Source organism: Malurus melanocephalus, unplaced genomic scaffold, assembly GCF_030028575.1.
Source record: "Malurus melanocephalus ecotype Western Australia unplaced genomic scaffold, MMel_1.1 scaffold_1024, whole genome shotgun sequence".
In the NCBI taxonomy this organism is placed as follows: Eukaryota; Metazoa; Chordata; class Aves; order Passeriformes; family Maluridae; genus Malurus; species Malurus melanocephalus.
The window spans coordinates 8,090-25,312 of record NW_026624256.1 but is presented as its reverse complement, the minus strand read 5'-3'; the positions used below and the strand labels follow the sequence as shown (position 1 = coordinate 25,312).

General features: G+C 41.4%; 1 protein-coding gene across 4 annotated transcripts in view; it reads right to left on the bottom strand.

The window, feature by feature from the left end:
- Positions 1 to 17,101, bottom strand: part of LOC130585960 (WASH complex subunit 2A-like) — a 32,202-nt gene extending 15,101 nt beyond the window's left edge. For 2 of the 4 annotated variants that reach the window (XM_057386651.1, XM_057386654.1), the window contains exons 1-19: positions 17,033 to 17,101; positions 16,829 to 16,933; positions 16,201 to 16,365; positions 14,691 to 14,756; positions 13,834 to 14,007; positions 13,084 to 13,177; positions 12,645 to 12,703; positions 11,801 to 11,848; positions 10,471 to 10,575; positions 9,841 to 9,937; positions 9,074 to 9,142; positions 8,601 to 8,713; positions 8,106 to 8,178; positions 7,262 to 7,318; positions 5,226 to 5,390; positions 4,747 to 4,880; positions 2,902 to 2,994; positions 2,270 to 2,374; positions 1,240 to 1,356 (exon numbers count right to left, since the gene is read on the bottom strand). In XM_057386651.1, the coding sequence (XP_057242634.1) occupies positions 1,240 to 1,356; positions 2,270 to 2,374; positions 2,902 to 2,994; positions 4,747 to 4,880; positions 5,226 to 5,390; positions 7,262 to 7,318; positions 8,106 to 8,178; positions 8,601 to 8,713; positions 9,074 to 9,142; positions 9,841 to 9,937; positions 10,471 to 10,575; positions 11,801 to 11,848; positions 12,645 to 12,703; positions 13,084 to 13,177; positions 13,834 to 14,007; positions 14,691 to 14,756; positions 16,201 to 16,365; positions 16,829 to 16,933 (1,839 nt within the window). In that variant the 5' untranslated portion in view covers positions 17,033 to 17,101. The other 2 variants (XM_057386653.1, XM_057386652.1) reach the window with 2 other exon arrangements.
- Between the last annotated feature and the right edge of the window lie 122 nt (positions 17,102 to 17,223).

Below are 17,223 nucleotides of genomic sequence, written 5' to 3'. Positions count from 1 at the left end.
CTGACATTGCTCAGGCTTTGCAAAGGGCCTGGTCACCTTTTGGCACACAGTATTTATCCAGCAAAGTGGGATACACTCAATTTGTTACACTTGCTCTTGACAACTGAGGTCAGTGTCAACTGCAGTCACAAAGAGTAGGGTCGCTCAGTATAACCTCATCTGAGTCACTTAAATAGTTAGCAAGTTTGATGTATGGGGAAAAAAATAAAACAAGGGGAAAAAAACCCCAAACACAACATATACACCCAAGACACCTCATTACTAGCGTGCTTGATGCTGCACTTATTTCCTTCACAGTACTTCTCCACCAGGTACCCACCTCCTCCCACAGCTACCATTTATTCAAGCCTACACACTAAACAAGGTATTTCTGTCTTGTGTGTTTTGTTATTCCCAGCATTTTAAGTGGTTTTCCCCAGTTTCCCACCTTGGTTTGTCCTCTTTCTGAAAGGGACTACAGGCATGATTAAGCCTGAACTTGGTTTATTCTACATTAAGAYAAATGTCCATCTAAAAATATTACTGCTGGCTACTAAACAAGCAATTACAGGACAAGTAATAAAAGTCTATGCAACAGAGTAATTTTAAGAGGTAGGAGGACTAAGAAGAGTCTGGATTCTATTCGTATGAGCTAATTCATGAGATTTTCCAGACAATTTTTAATTTACTTAGTGTCTCCAGCTTTCATTTAAGATAAAGGACTATACCTAGTCCATCCCTAGAAGAGGACTGCTCTCTGGGAAGCCTTGTTATTTATGTGTCATTTTCCTATCCCTACATTTAAAAAACCAAAACAGCCAAACAAGGAAAAAACCCACCAAAACTCAAGCAAATAAACAATCCAATAAACAAAACCACATACAAAAGAAACCTACCCCAAAACAAAGAAAACTGAAACACATATCTATGTAGAACTGCTAAATTTCCTTACAGAAATTAAAGCAGTTAGAACAAACTTGTTTTTCCCTTTTAGTGTTTTTACATCAGATTTGCTATGAAACTTCCTACAAATTACATTGAAAATACTGATTTTCTCTTCCACATGACTTCTATTACCTAGATCCTGTGAAAATTTGAGTCAAGGATCAGCTTCCTTAGCTGCAAACAAGTCAAAGGATGGGGGTAGGCATGGTATGTGGACACATCAAAGTTGGCCTGTGGTTCCCTTCTTGAAAGTTTTATGCCTTGCTCAGCATAAAGCCCAGTAACCACTTTCAACCAAATCTCACTCCTCAGTACCTCCTCATCACTGCTGAACAATAAGTTGGAGGCTTTCTTGAGAGGCCCTGACTGTTTTGCTCTCTCTTCTGGGGGCTTTTCCTGGTGCTTCTTGGCAGGTCCCACACCAAAGAGATCCTTAAAACAAAATAAAATACAGCTTATAAAAAAATCAAAAGCCAAAGCCACAATGAAAGCTCATTGAGAAGTCTCCAGCATGCAAGACACTGTTGCCATCCACTTCTCATGTAAGCAGGATACAGAAATGGTGTTTTTTGAAGACAATTTCAAGTATAACACCACATTCTGGTACAAGGAATTCTATACATGCAGCATCTGAAGCACATAGTCTGGTTCTGGCCCATAGATCTCCAGAAGGCTTGACCAGCAGCCAAAAACCACCACTCAGCAATTCTGTGGCACAGCAGCCAACAAAATGAGGCACTGTTTCTAACCCATATAATGAAATGGAGAATGAATCGTATTCTGAGAGGACATGGATTAAGTGAGCTGATCAACTACCACCATAAAAAAAATCAAAAAAGCACACATTTATTAAAAATTTTAAGGCTTTTTGCACAAACTTGTGTTCTGACCTCAGTTTCCATACTAGCAGTCACAATTCTTATACACTAAAGAGCAAGAAAAAAGGAATTCAATAGCCATGGCACAAGACAAGCCGGAAGTCATCCATGTGACAAGTATCACAGGTTTAGGATAAAGCTTCTTGAAGCTCATATTTGTTCCACATTTGCTCAGTATTCTCTAGTCCTCTCAATCAGAGGGATAACATTGTTCATGTTTAAGTCCAGAGGTGAAAAGCACTGATTGCAAAATACTAAAAAGACCTCAAAAACTTGCAAGAYTCTCCCACTCCCACTCTCCTCCACAGCACTATCCACATGATCAGAATTGCTGCAGAATGCAAGATCAATTTACTGCTCCATTTGCAAGCCCAGTGGTGTAAACTTCTCAGTATTTCCTGCTGCATTTGCAACAGCCTGTGCAGGTGAGCTCCCACACAGAGGCAGTATCAGGAAGTGGTACTTACCTCTTCATCATCATCAAACAAGGAAAACGGAGCTTTTGTSATGGACTTGCTGGTGGGGAGAGATGTAGCTTTGGACTTCACAGGTTTGCTTGATGAAAACAAGTCCTGTGCAAACCAAAGAAATGTCACTTTACAAAGCAAGGCTCATTTAAGAACTCTAAAGAGGACACTCATGCTTTTCCTTATGAGAAAAGATGTTTAGAGTGCCTATGAAGTAGGAAAGATTGTCTTATTTGATGTACCAAGCACCTGCAACTGCACAGGGATTTTCCTCATCTTTGCAGATCAATTGCTAGCTGAAAGCGAGAAATATGAAATGAAACACATGCAGTATTTAATGACTCTTACTCATTATTTGCTGCTCCTTCCTGTCTTCAGGCTTTCAATTTATGCCTGTGTGTACCACAAATGGTTAACTCCCTAAAGGCACAGAAAACAATCCCAGAGCTCTCACTCCTGGAGCAAGAAGGAACTTTCAGAATAGTTGGGAGTAGATGCACCGATGTCCAATTTCCCAATCTTACCAAATGCATAAAGAGTCCCCAGATAATAGTGGACTGAAATCAGGATAATTCAGATCCCAAGCATTTCTGTAGGGATTTTCTGTAGCGATTTCTTAAAGACATACTCACTTCAGAATCTTCTTCATCAGAGAAAAGGCCCCTCTGTTTTCTTGAAGGCGTTTCAGATAAAGGCTTGAAGTCCTCACCTGAAGATGGTTGACTCTTTAGGACAAACAAAGACACTGCATCAGCACCCATTTAGATTCAGTGTGGGCTGGCACATCTTTTTGCAGTAGCCAGGAGGGGGCATGGCCAGGACCCAGAAGTTATTCTCTACCACCTCACGTCTTTGCTGGGAGCAGGGGTAATGAAGTCTCTTCCAGGTAGAAGGTGCTGTCTTCTGAGTCAGCTCAGCGTGGCAGAGGCAGTGGAATAATTTGCCTCTTCCTTGTACTTTCTGTCATTAGCACTGTGCTGTTACTGCTTGCTTTCTCATCTCATTGCTGTTTCCAGTAAATTGTTTTTCTCTCAACCCATGATCTCTGCCTTTTGTGGCTCTAATCTCCACAGGGACAGAGGGGTGGTGGGAGTGAGCAGCAGCATGGTTTCAGTGGGGCACTAAACTGGGAAGTACCTTTCCTAAACCATGACAGACCCCTGCTTAGAGGCATGCTGCTGGCAAAATCCCAGCTGTTGAAGGGACAGAATATAAGCTTGTCACCCCTGGGCTGAAGCCCAAAACTCATGTGCTGARTAAGTTCATCACATGCAGCCAGAACTATGCACAAGTGACTTGCAGGTCTTACCACAGGCCTCTTCTGCCACACCATCCTTCTCAGTAGAAGAATGTATGCAGCAACTCATGCCAGGCCTTGTGAGCTAAAGGAAAATGTTTCTCTAAACAAGCTCTGTTTCATAATGGAAGAGGGTATTTTGTGTCATTTCCTGCATTATCACAGCACAGCCCCAGCCTGCCACCAGCTATATTGCCATTAAACTGAGAACGATCCCAGACCCAAGCACTATTGTCATARAGCCTGGTGTATAAAACATCCCTCAAATCCTGACTAAGCAGGAGGAGTRCTGCTGAATCTCCTCCTCGTGCTATGAGATGCCTCTCATCACTGCTCCTGCTTCACTGACCAGAGATACTCTGGCACTACAGCAGGAATAGAAACTGGCTTTGGCCCCCGTGCTCAGGTGCTTCTCATAGGACAATATGCAGAAAGTGCTACAGSAATTTGCACCCTCAGCACTGTGCACTCCTCAGTCCAGAGGAGAGAAGAGTCACTGCAGCTAATTATGTTCAAATACTCATTGGACAGCAAATAAAATCAGTATATACAATATCTACCATAGAAACAAAGAGCATTACTTTCCTCAAGGCACTGTTCTTAAAGTGGCATTAGGAAGTTCTCGTAACTCTACATATGTGCTCAGGACCACATTTAAAGCTACAAATAAAGAGTTTTCAGCTGAAAACCAGTTTTCTAAACACTCCAGGTTTTGTATGTGCTTAGGTAGAACTGTGACACCCACCCTCCTCTCCCATAATACATGCAAGCAATGGGTTACTAATTAAGTTGCTATCAGTGGCTGATGTAAGAGAAATCTCTGCAGCACACAATTCTGACACCAAAGGTTCTCAACTAAGGCTGGTTTCATTTCAGCCATGAACTTCATAAGCATTTTTTATTATCAGAAGCTTCTCATTTTGCTCTTTTTTCAATCCTGACTTAACAAGATTCTTTCAATCACTGCCCACACAAAYATAAACCTCAAATAAAAACAAAGTTTAAAATGCAAAAGGCATTTAAAGACTACTRAAGCACTCAATCATCAAAGACCCTATGAACCTAGTCCTGTTTCATAAGTAGGTCACTTTCCTAGTGTTGTACACGGAAAGACTACTTCAACTGCACTAGTAACTTTTTCCTAAAACCTTAGCCATACAACCCATTTATATGCCAATACCTTTTTTTCCATGATTGTCTCCCTATGGCCTTCTGTTTCTTTAGTTGTGGCAGGAACCACAGAAGGAATGGCTGGTTTTTCCTTGAATAGGTCACCTTCTTCATCATCATCAAATAGGTCAGCTGTGGACTTGACTACATAGAGACAAAGCAAATAGGGGTGTGAATAAACCTGTACTGATTCCCTGATTCAAGTTTAGATACTGCCCTAATGGTAGAAGGAGCATCCTTAGACAGGAAAGTCAGAAGAGAGCATGTGCAAACAAACCAGTCCCACACCACTCTGATGAAAAGAAATATCAATGACAAAGAAAACCTTCGACAATAAACCGCCAGAAAACAACCAAAAACACAACCCCTCAAAACCCAAGTGGAAGTAGCAGTGATGAAGGTTTGAATTTTTTAACTCATTGGTTCCTACCAGTTTGAATTTYGATGACCTTCGTTGTTTAATCTTTTACTGCAAATGTTAAGAGGTACCTGGATCTGGAGGCTTTTTAGGCACTTCCACAAAGAAGTCATCATCATCATCGTCATCAAATAGAACAACTTTCCCAGGCTGTTTAGGAATTTTTTCTGTGCTCTGTGCTGCAGATTTTTTGTCTTTTTCCCCAGTTACAGTGGAACTAAACACATCACTTCCTCCTGCAGGTCAGATGGGGGCAGAAAAAAAAATCAAAATAACATTGCCAGAGTTACCAAAAAGGTGAACTTGTGCCATAGTAAGTTGGCATCAGGCATAGTTTCCATCTTTACAACTTWTAAGGTGCTTCTGCAACAATGCCACATCAAAAGCATTGGCTAGACACATTCTTATAAAGCCAAGTCACAGACAGGCAGCCCCTCACACTCACTGCAGTCACTTCTTCCTCAAACCTGCTCATCTTCCCTAGGAACAGCAGCCACGTTCTGTGCTGAACCTAGAAGACCCACCAGTCCCACATTGTTGCCCCTATGGACTTCCCAAACCAGAATCCTACTCTGCTAACTAGTACATCACACCAGTGTGGCCCAATAAAAGTGGCAAGGTGCTTGGTGAGAGATAAGGACAGTGATTGAGTCTTCCCCAGGAGCTGCACTTGCCATGTGAGCCCACCAGCAGTACTGCAGTAGGAGGCTGGGTTTGGCCCCCAGATCCTGGCACACATCAGATACAGCAGTGATTAACAGACTCAGCCAGAGCAACTGTTCTTTCTGCATCTGCAGGTGGAAATGTCTGACCTCAGTGATATGTCTGTGATCATCTGCAAAAGCCTCTATTGGTCTAAGCCTTTTTGCTTCTCATATATTCCAAGATGCTTGGAAATGAGATGGAGGTGGGAGATACTTAAATTGAAACTTTGGCGGAAAGTAGAACAGCTGTTATTTAGTTAAAAGTCAGCAGAACCCAAGAATTGTGATCAGCAGCAGTTTSTTATTAAAAAAGAAGTGTATTATGCAATTACAAAGTGCCATAGTATTGACAAGAATACAGCCATAAAATTTAGTTAATTACTAAAGATTCTTGAGCTCCTAAATAATCTGTTCACTAAAATAGCAAAGGAACCTCAATCTTGGTTTTTCTCTGGCAACTCAAGCCTGTCTACAAGTTATTGAGAGGGAGCAAYTAAAGACTAAACACTGCTTATGCAACAGTACCTCCAAGAAAAACCTAAGGATAAAAAAATCCCACACCTCAATCTGCTATTTTAAACTATGCTACTGAGTTTTACAATTATGTAGAAGTCTCATTGTTGACATGTATCTTTGACCCTAGAGTAAAAAGGCTGTATATGKGTACTTCCTACTCCAAAAATCATGCTGACTGAGGGCTCAGTTAACTGAAGCCTTTTAATAAAGGCCAAAACTTAAAATTCAGGTACCTCAATCAAGTAAAGAGTTTGCACACTGACAGAAATCTTTGTCAGTAAATTCAAAAAGACTCATAACGTATTTCTTTCCAATGATCAGCTTGGATTCTGACATGGAACAGAGATCTTCATATAATTTTTTTTTTATTTTTAGCTCCAAGTTGTAAATCTGGTCTTTCCCCATGTATGCAGGTGCTCCTAAACAAAACCAGAAAAACAAACTTCTTCTAAACATAGGAACTTAACATTTAAACTGTTCTACTAACCCAAGGGAATATAATCAAATGTGAAAGATCAAAATGAACTTCCTTCTCAGAGTATAGATGTCAGCTGTGACTGCATGCACGGCACAATTAAACTGCGTATCAGCTGAAGTGACACACGTTCTTAAAAGTTCAGAGCACAACACTTGAAGCTGACAGTTGCTAATATCTGCCATCAGTGAYACCCACCTTCAGAGCTCCTCCAGATTCCTGATTATCCATAAAGCATGCTGCAGTTTAGGCTTAGCATGGTAGAAGCATCTGTATGTGTCACTAAGCATATGCTCAAGCAACGCAGTGCTRCTGTATTTGGATAGTTTTTTTCTCTTTAAAACCTCCCCAGTAGATTTTAAAGACAAAAGCATTTTGTGCATGAAGCAATTGGCTATTGAATAAATCATACCTGGAAACAGAAACACTGCACCTGCAGGAACTTTCTTTATGGACTTTGCAGAGGATGCTGAAATCATAGGAAGTACAATACAAATGGGTGCACTTGTTTTATGCTGTCAAAGCCTTCAGAACTCTACCACAGAAACAGGAATCCAGGAAGTTGTCTGAGCTGCTTTTTCTTTTTCCCATCAGCTCAGAACTCTCTACACATTCTCCTTGAAYTTCTGGGCTTTTGCAAAGGTGTGTAACAGTCTAACTGTGTTTCTTCCATTAAAACTCCAGCTCTACTACACTGAAGCTTATAGGCACATTACATGTTTACATACAGCATTATTTAAAACAATCCACATTCACAGACCCAATTCAATACATTCAAAACAAATTAGTTTAGTCTCCCAAGACATATCTGAAAATTCATCAAATACAGTGCTTCAGTAAAAGCTGCTGCAATACAGGATGTGTGCTCAGAGTCCTTAAGGGTCTAGATATGCACCTAGTGGGAAACTCAGATGTGAATTAACCTGCAAAAAGAAATCTTTGCTCTCCTCAAACCCACAACTGGATCCTGCAAAGTACACTTGAGAAGCAGAAACCCAGTACATGAAGAGAATGCTGTCCAACAGCAGTAAGAACATCCTTTCAGCTCTAGGAGAGTAGGTGTGTGTATCAGATCATAGCAAACTAACGCATGTAAAATTCAATGCAGCTGTTCTCTGTTATGATTGGTGAGAAGAAGAGACTTGCCCTACAATTGCTAYACCAGGCTTTCTAGTTTGGGAACAAAGCAGTCTAGCCACAAGCAGTGATAAATCACAGCAAAGACAAGACTACAGGAGGCAACTATTGGTTCATACCTTCACTTACTGAGACTCGCTCCTCTCTCTCTTTTGATTCTTCTCYTTTTGGTGCTTCAGCAAAAAGATCACTCTGATTAGAAATGAAAATGCAAAGGGGGGAAGTGGTGAATTTGTTTTTGTAGGAAAAAACAGATGCTGATTTTTACTGATTTAAAATAAATAAACTGAATGGCATTTCRTTTACCACGGCAGCTAAAAGAAAGGGGCTGACTAAGCTCTCCTGGAATTAGAACCTGTCTAATATAGAGCTTCAACCACACCTGCATCTCTCATCTGCACCTCTGCACATTGTGCCAAGRGGAACGTAAGTATGTCACTTGTGTAGTTCTGTTTCCCCACTGGAAAGCTATGCTATTCCACAACACCTGAATGTTACCAAGTGACAAAATGCTGTTTGCCCTCTGTCTTCCAGAGGTGGGAATTTTTGAGGATCCTTTGTTTTGTTTTTAAAAGAGGGACATACTCCATTTCTATAATCTCCAGTATTCTCACCTCTTCATCATCAAAGAGGCCTGTTCCACCACTGAAGAGACCACCCCTTGAACCAAACGGTGTGAAATCCTCATCAGTCAGCTTAGGAGGCTTGAAGATGTCATCATCTTCATCTAGAAAGCACAAGAGCTATGAGCTTTGGTAAGACTGACCACATTTCAGGAAAAGGAATTAGAGACAATCAAAATAAAAATTGCTTTGGCTCCATCTGACAGAACATAACACATACAGAGAAGCAGCTGAAGACAGATTGGGTTGTGCAGTTGCTCCAAAAGGCCACACTAAAGGAAGCAYTCTCACTAAGCTTGTTTCCAGTCTTTACATGTACATCACAACCTAGATTTGTTCACACTTCAYTCACCTTGAAGGATGCTCACTGATATTCCACCCAGTTTTCACAGCAGAGRCCACAATTTCCTAAGTGGTATCTTACAATCCAGCCCACAATTCAAAAACAAGAGAGGATATCCTACCATCCAGTGGAACTCTGGCTTCCTTCTTCTCTTTTGGAGCTTTCTTTGTTTTGGTCTCTGATGATAGGGCTTTAAGAAGAAAGTTTCAATGAAAAAATAATCCACCTTTACTTACAGTCTGAGAGCAGTCTATGGCAAAAAGAACATAAAAACGTAGCAAACCAAGCTGACCTCTATGCTTTCATATGAATCAGCCTGAAAAAACAATTCTATGAAATACAGTTTCTAAAACTAGTACCTATAATTGTAATGGAATCATTCTGTCAGGCTCTAGGGGTTGCTCACACACAGACTAGTGCCACCTGACAAGTCAGAAAGCAACACAGCATTCCAGACAGTACAGAGTACAGGCTCCACACCTTTGCAGAACCTTTGAGCATCTCAAATGGCTCCAGATGTCTCCTCTGGCCTTACCATCACAAGGTTATTCCAGGAAAGTACATATGGTCAAACATGCAGGGGAACAATCATATTCAAGAGAAAACCTTTCCAATAATCTGTGTTTTGAGAGTGACCTATCTCACCTGAAAGCAACATGTTTCCCACTCCCAGTGAATTCCAACTCAGTCCTTCGAGTTATGGCCAAAAAGTTTCTCAGAACACAAAACAGTGTCAGCAATTCCTCTTGTCAGGCATTTACCTAATACATGTTCCAATAACAGATCTGTGTAACTTCATGTATTGTTACCCACAATCTCCTGTCCCATTCTTTCATGAGTCCCCCCCTTACTGCACAACCACTTTTCAAAACTCAGGAGGTAACGTACATGAATGCTCTTCATCCTGTCTGATTGATACTTCTCCTTTGATTCGGGCTGCCAGCTCATCTGCAAATGATGTTGGCCTCTTCTTTTTCTGAGTAGCCTTGACAAATAACAGTATATTTCTTATATAAGATCCAGTTACCAACTTGATGCAATTGCATTTATAAATACTCTGTTCCACAGTCTCACTTCTACAATATCTTGTCTAGACTTYGCCTGAAGCTCTCAGAAGAAACAATATAGCTTTCTGTTATGRAAGCAGAGATTAAGTGTGCTTCAAGAATACAAAAAAAACCAACCCCAATTTCTAGTTCCTGATGAACACAAAATTTTTAACTTCACCTGGATTTGTAAGCAGGAGAAATAAGAGGCCTTTACCTCACAAAGATGCAACAATTAATTTCTTAATGTTMTTGAAATACAGCTTTGATAAAGTGCAACAATCTCCTAGTTTAAAGGGGTAAAGCCTGAATAATCATGCTAAAAGATCATTCCGGATTTTTAGAGCAACTTTCGACAGGATTTCATTCCAGRTACCTGAGAGCTACCCTAGAGGGACTGTAATCCCCCTAAGGACAATCTTTTCATAAGGGAACACAAATCTTTCACTTCAGGAAGGCAACAATTACTYACAGGCTTTGTGCTTTCATCTGCGTCTCCATCCTCATCATCCTCTTTTTCAGAGTCAAAGAGATCACAGCCATCATCATCATCTTCATCACTCATCTGGGCTATCCTCTAAAAGCCAGTAATACAMTGTTAGCATACAAAACAAGCACAAAACTACATCTGCTTAGATAAAATATTCAAATYAAACTTACTGAAAAGACAGAAACTTACAGACAATTTGTGGTACTTCTTAGCTTTTGTGAGGCAAGGAAGGAGGGCCTTTAGCTACAAGCAAGTTGCTGCACTCTCTAGCACACCACACCCTGTGCTGGACACAAAGGCTCCCCTCACAAGGAGTGTACCACTGCCACACAAAAACTAAGGACCTGGTATTTAGTCTTAACATAGAAACMCTGTGATCAACTAGTAAAAAATTGTATCATCTTGCACTATTCCTAGGGTGGACAGCAGAATGACACTTGGCTTCAGTCTTGTGAATAAGAGGATAAAAAAGATGAAGTGAACTGGATGAGAGCTGGGGGCTGGCAAAGGCAACCGCCCGGAAGTGAACTAAATCACCAACACCCCAAAGATACTAGCTTATCTTAAAATACATTAGGCATACAAAGTTACACTATGAAGGTCTGCTAAAGTAACATCTGAGTGCTTTTGCAACACTGTTCTATTAACACAGGATTAAATGAGCGTTGCTTTTGCAACATTGCTCKTTAGACATGAAATCATTTCAGATTGAGAATCCCCACATAAAAGTCYTTTGTAGTGGCACATCTAAACATGGGTAAAATTCCTTCTTCTACAACCAGTTACTAAAATCAGGCTTGAATTTTTCCATCTCAACATTTCTTTTTCCTTCTCATTCATTATCCTTTTTCCTATCTCATTCATTATATAAATGGATATACTGTTCAAACAAATACTGTTTGCATTTTTTAATTTCATATCATATCCAAACTGTACTGTTCTTTACTTCCTGCACAGCAAGGTTAGAATTTTAATTATAGACCAAATAAAGCCACAGCAGCCTAGTTTTCCTGGGGTAGATTCTTTGAACTCTCATATCTCCCAAGTAATTCCTGAGGAAAACGAGTATAAGGCAATGCCATCCCGTATGCATTACGCATCTACTGCAGCTTGTAAGAATATCTTTATGTGCAACCCAGGTTCATTCCCAGAATATGGTGCCATCTGGTCAGGACCTTTCCATAAAAAGTTATACAAAACAGGCTTAACAAAGTTCTAACAGTTAATAGAGCTCTCATCTCCTCTTTCTTGCATCCTCACTGTGTCACAAATGTAAAATCTTTCAGGTATGTAGCAGAGTGTTTAATCGTACCGTCTTTTGATCATCCTCACTAGGGTTTCCAAATTCATCATCTGATTCCTGTAACACAAGAGACCCAGAGACAAGCATCACACATTACTTTGTTGTGTGGTTAAGGCAGAGGGCTCAGAAACTTTGAACTTGCTSAAGTTTGGACACTCAGATCTCCTCACCATGACCTGACCAAGAAATTGTTCCTCCACTGCTGACCRTTTTTACAAATGGAGCTCACTAGAAAGACTTTAATTCAGCAAATCAGCAGGCTCCATGTGACTGYATCAGTGTAACTCAAAACGGATTTGATTTTAAGTGAGCAATGACACCAAAAGCAAACAGCTCAGGAAAAAGGGATTGTTTCCATWGCATAGTTACAAAGCAGAAACATCCCAGCCAAAGCAGGCAAAACGTATCAGAAACTGATATTGCAATGCAGCAGATTTATGAGGCAAAGCCTGAAGATGCATTACTTAAAGCCTTAAAGTTGTTCCTGTCAGTCTCCATCCCATTCTTTGTAACTGTAATTTACAACAGATTTGTTCGCCATAAATGCAATTCTTGGTAAGAATCTGATTTACTTCACAAAATTAAATTAGACTGGAATAAAACATTTCAGTTTGAAGTATTCTACTTTAACAACAGCTACAGTCAAAACCACTTAAATGTTCCTCTGGAAAGCTGCAGAGGAAACCATTGCATAGGAACAATATCAGAAAGTATATTTATCACAACACACAGGGAACAAATATTGTGCAGTATTCTCTTGAGAGCCAGCATCAAAAACAAGGTAGTTAATGGCCTCACATAAAACGAAGGACTCATGAATGCTTGTGCAAAGCAGCTGGTACTTGCCACTTACCTCTTCATCCTTCTCTTCACTGTCAATTACACTTCCACGATCGCTATCTACTGACCCTTCTAAATTAAATGGAAACAAAAAAAATAAGATCAGACAGACATAGAACAATGTGGCCACCWTTTAAGCAGTTTTGAAGACTGTGAAGAAAACTACAATTGAGGTGGGTAGAGAGCGATTTAAAAACGCTTTGAAAGCTGAAGAAATTGTAACACTTTGCATTTCTAATAYACAAAGCACAAGTAACTGAGATGTTACTGTTTCGTGTACTGGAAGTGGTTGTTACAGCATGATGATATTTTTTCCCCAGCTAATTACAGCTTGCATCCAAACATGCAAGCACACTACACTGGATAACCAAAGTGGTGAGTTAAAACAGACAAAAATCCTGGACTAGGAACTAATTACTTGCATAGAAATAAGACATCAGGCCAGCTCATACCTTCACTAGAGAGATCTCCAAGGCCAACATCATCTTGTTCCATAAACTGCTGGGAGCCAATCAAGTAAGGTAAAGGTCTGTCAATATAGAGATCCTGTCAAGAGAAAACACTAGGTCATTCTGACATCTCTGAATAGCTCTACATGGCTGACAAAGACAGAAGTCATATACCGCTTGTTTTAACTCAAGGAAGATACAAGTTCGTTCAGAGTCCCACCAAACATGCTTGAAGTCAATGTACAGCTGGGTGGGCCAGCTGAGGTTTATTCTTCTTGGCACTCAAACAAAGTAGCTACTTCTAYTTGTGAAGTCCCAACATGTTTGCTACATGCCATCTAACAGAAGAATATTCTTACAAAGATTTACAGGCATGAATCTTATACCAAATCCTGGACCTTGGATTCTTAATTACTGGGATGGTAAAAACCACCCATGAAAAGATAGTTTGTACCTAAGAAACATGAAATTTGCATGTCCCACTCCCATACAGAATTGAGGCTTCCCCTTCCAAGTTCACTACATTGAACTAACTTTCTTTAGGGTGCCATACCTTCATGCCAACCTAACTGCAAGACAAGCAGGGTACACAAGGAATTGCTCAGCAAAGAGCACTTCTCTTTCAGGTGCAGTTATCAAACCCTCTTTCTAGGTAATAGTTATCAATTTTAGCTAATGTGATGCTACTGCTGACAGAAGCAAAGAACAAGTTCAAGAAAGCAAAACAAATCCAGCAAGAACAGATYTCTGTACCTTTGGCTCAAGTATCAGTTCTACTCTTTCATTACTTTCTTCCTCTTCTGAGTCAGAGTTGCCTGCTTTGATGTCTAGCTGTTCAAATGCRCTGTCCAGAACCTGCAACCCATAATTCACTGCTTCTTGAATTTTAGGAATTAGATCYGCTTCTTTCTGTTCCCGCGTCTTTTCCTTTAGTAAAAGAAAAAACACATTCATTGCATTTTACTCAAGACGCAATCTTACTGCAACACACAGATAAAACATTAATTTCAAATCAATACAGTCTTTTTCACTATACGTATTAGAAGAACAATCAAATGTTTGGGGTTTTTTTGCTTAATTCATCTCCATCACTCCAGAAACAGAGATGTTCTAAACATCCACACCAGCAMAATATTGTCTTATTTGTGCTTCCARACTATCAGAGAAACATTTATGGTATAATATATCTAGACTGTACTATATACATATACACATACAAAGAACTTGGAGTATWTATTCSTAGGAATTATTGCAGTCAGATTCTGCTTCCCCAGTTCACTACCTGCAAGTCCAGTAAGGTCCAAGGCCTCAGTCCTCTTGCTGGAAAAACATGCATAAGCACTTGAAAAATCAATGCATAAGTCTTGTCTGCTGCATACAGTACTGAGCTTGGGGAGGCCCTAACATCATCACACACTGTAGTAGCCTCCAGTGTTGCTGTCAACTTTATCTCTGAATGTGACATATACTATCCAACAGAGAGACTTCAAGGAGAAAGGAAGGAGTTTGGTTTGTAAGCTGTAAATGTATACAAAGTAAGTTTGAAAATGAGAAGGTAGACAATGGCTGCAAACATACTGACAGCACTCAAGGCAGCTGAATTTAACTACCTGCTCTGCTTTGTCTCCAATGTCAGCTTTTGGAATAGGCTCTTCCACTTCTTCATCATATACTCTCTAAAAAGACAAACAAAATTAATTTATGTTAGAACAATGTACCACTAGAGGGGCTAAACTATGGCTACCACCACAGAATATACAGTTAATTACCCATCAATTAATTACGCATTTAAAAAAGGAAGCCTTGGATAATGTCAAGCACTTTCATAGCCTCCTCCATGCATTGAGGTCATCACACTGAAGGTACCATAGGCAGCCTCTCAATGCAACCGAGAYAATTCAAGTCTGTTAACAGATTAACCTGGACATGTTAAAAAATGCACTGTTTTCAGCCTCCCAATGTAAGCTATTCTAGACATCTTCAGAGTTGGACTTATAGTTTACTTAGAGGCTGTCTACTTTCCTTTAGTTTTCCGTCATTTAGTAGCTTTCCCTCTTTAGCATTCACCCTTCTCCCATCCTCACAGAGAGGGTTCAAAACATCCCTCAACCTTCAGTTTGCATGATAATCAAAAGGTCTTCCTGGAACCTGCAAACCTAAATCCAAATCTCAGACACAGTGCAGTTATCCACTGGGAAGAGACAGATCACTAACTAAACTGAGATTYAGAAATGAAGAACTATTTCTGTGCACTTAAATTTGAGAACAAACAGCTGTAAGCACAAGAGATTTAGAACATTTAGTACAAACTGTTCTCAGTAGAATATTATGCTGAACAGCCAAGGACAGRAAAGACACTGCAGCTCTGAAGAAATCCATTACCAGCAAAAAAAACCTTTTTCCATCTTTTCCTCTGCTACCATCTTTCCTATAAGAATGCCATGAGATATGTACGGCCTGAAACAATGCTGATAAAAACAAAAAACCTGATAAAACTCATGGTGCTAAAAAATTCCCCACAAACCTGAATATTATTAAAGCTTTACATTTAATTAGACACATGCTTCTAGTGACACAATGTTGCAATATGCTTTCAAGCCTAGCTTTGTCTTTCAAAATTGAGCTATCTCTAATGTAGCAACAGTATCTAGAAAAGAGGCTTATCATGACCAAGTAGAGGACAACTGCCTGCAGGCCTTTAATACCAAGTGCTTTTAGAGTAAAATACCACTAGGCAAATTAGAGCTCTGTATAACATTCCTCATATTTAGACAGGTAAGCGCAGACAAATGTTACATTCATGCAACTTGTGAAGATAAACCAAGACATCCCAGARACCCCAACTCATTCATAGTACTAAAACCAAAACTCTGATCTCCAGATCATGTATTAACAAGGAAGGAATGTATCGCTGAAGAAGCAAAGAGAACCTGCCAGTATTGAATAATGCATCACTCACAAGGAAATTAGGATATCCTTTAACAGAAAGCAATTAAAAGTCACTTGAACCCTAAATTAGCACCAGACTTGCCAAAAAGCTGAATYACTTCTCCACAGTACATTAAGAGACAATGACAATATCTGAAGTACAAGCCTGATGTTGTACTAGAACACACTCACATTCTCTATGAACTGCGTGTTGGATAACATAAGAAAGTCATTGAAGACATTATGAAGGCGACAGTCTGTAGCTTTTGTTTCATTAATCAATCCATCCACTTGTTTTTTGATTTCATGCGTCCTGGAAATGGTTTGCTGCGAGAACTCTTGTAGAAAATGCAGAAGCTGTTGACAACAACAAAGGAAAGCAATAGTCACCATCCAACTCTTTTTCTTTTGACACCGCTTGTAAGACAGGCAGAACTGATCATACATTTCAACTGAGGACCAAAACAAACACACTTTAAACTGAAACACACCCATGCACACACACAAGACCAGGTCTCAGCCACTTCATTCTGCATCTCCGTTCGGCCCAACTCCTCATTATAGTTTTCCCGTCCGGACCGGYGGGTTAAAGCAACGGGAGAGCCGCCGGGCCCCGGCCGGGGCTGCGCTCCCCGCGTTCCGCCCCCGTGGCCCCGGGGGGCTGCGTCCTTCCCGCGGCAGGCCCTTCTGGAGACCCCCGGCCCTTCCTCGGCCATTGGGCGGCAGCAGCGGCCCGCACACAGCCCCAGCCCCCGGGAGGCCGCGGCCCGCGCACCCCTGCGGTGCCGGGCTCAGGCCCGGTCCCAGCCGCACCACTCACCCCGGCGTCCGAGGCCAAGGACCAGCTCTGGCTGCCCTTACGGATCTCGTCCAACGACCAGGGCCGCTCCCACAGGGGAGCCGGCTCCGCCGCGTCCCCGTTCATCTGCGGGAGAAGGACAGTGAGCCGCGGGGCCGCGGCCGAGGGCGCGCCCGCTCCGATCCAGCCCGGCCCGATCCCGATCCAGCCCGGCCCCGCGCTCACCCTGGGCTCGCGCCGCCGCTCCCCGCGCGGTCAGCTGAGCGCGGTCACGTGACCCGCCCCGCACGGCCGGCAGGGGGCGCCAGGCGGCGCGCGGCTGTGTGGGCGGAGCCACCGTCCCGTCCCGTCCCCTCACACCACATCCCCTCCTCTCCCGTCCCCTCACACCGCATCCCCTCCTCTCCCGTCCCCTC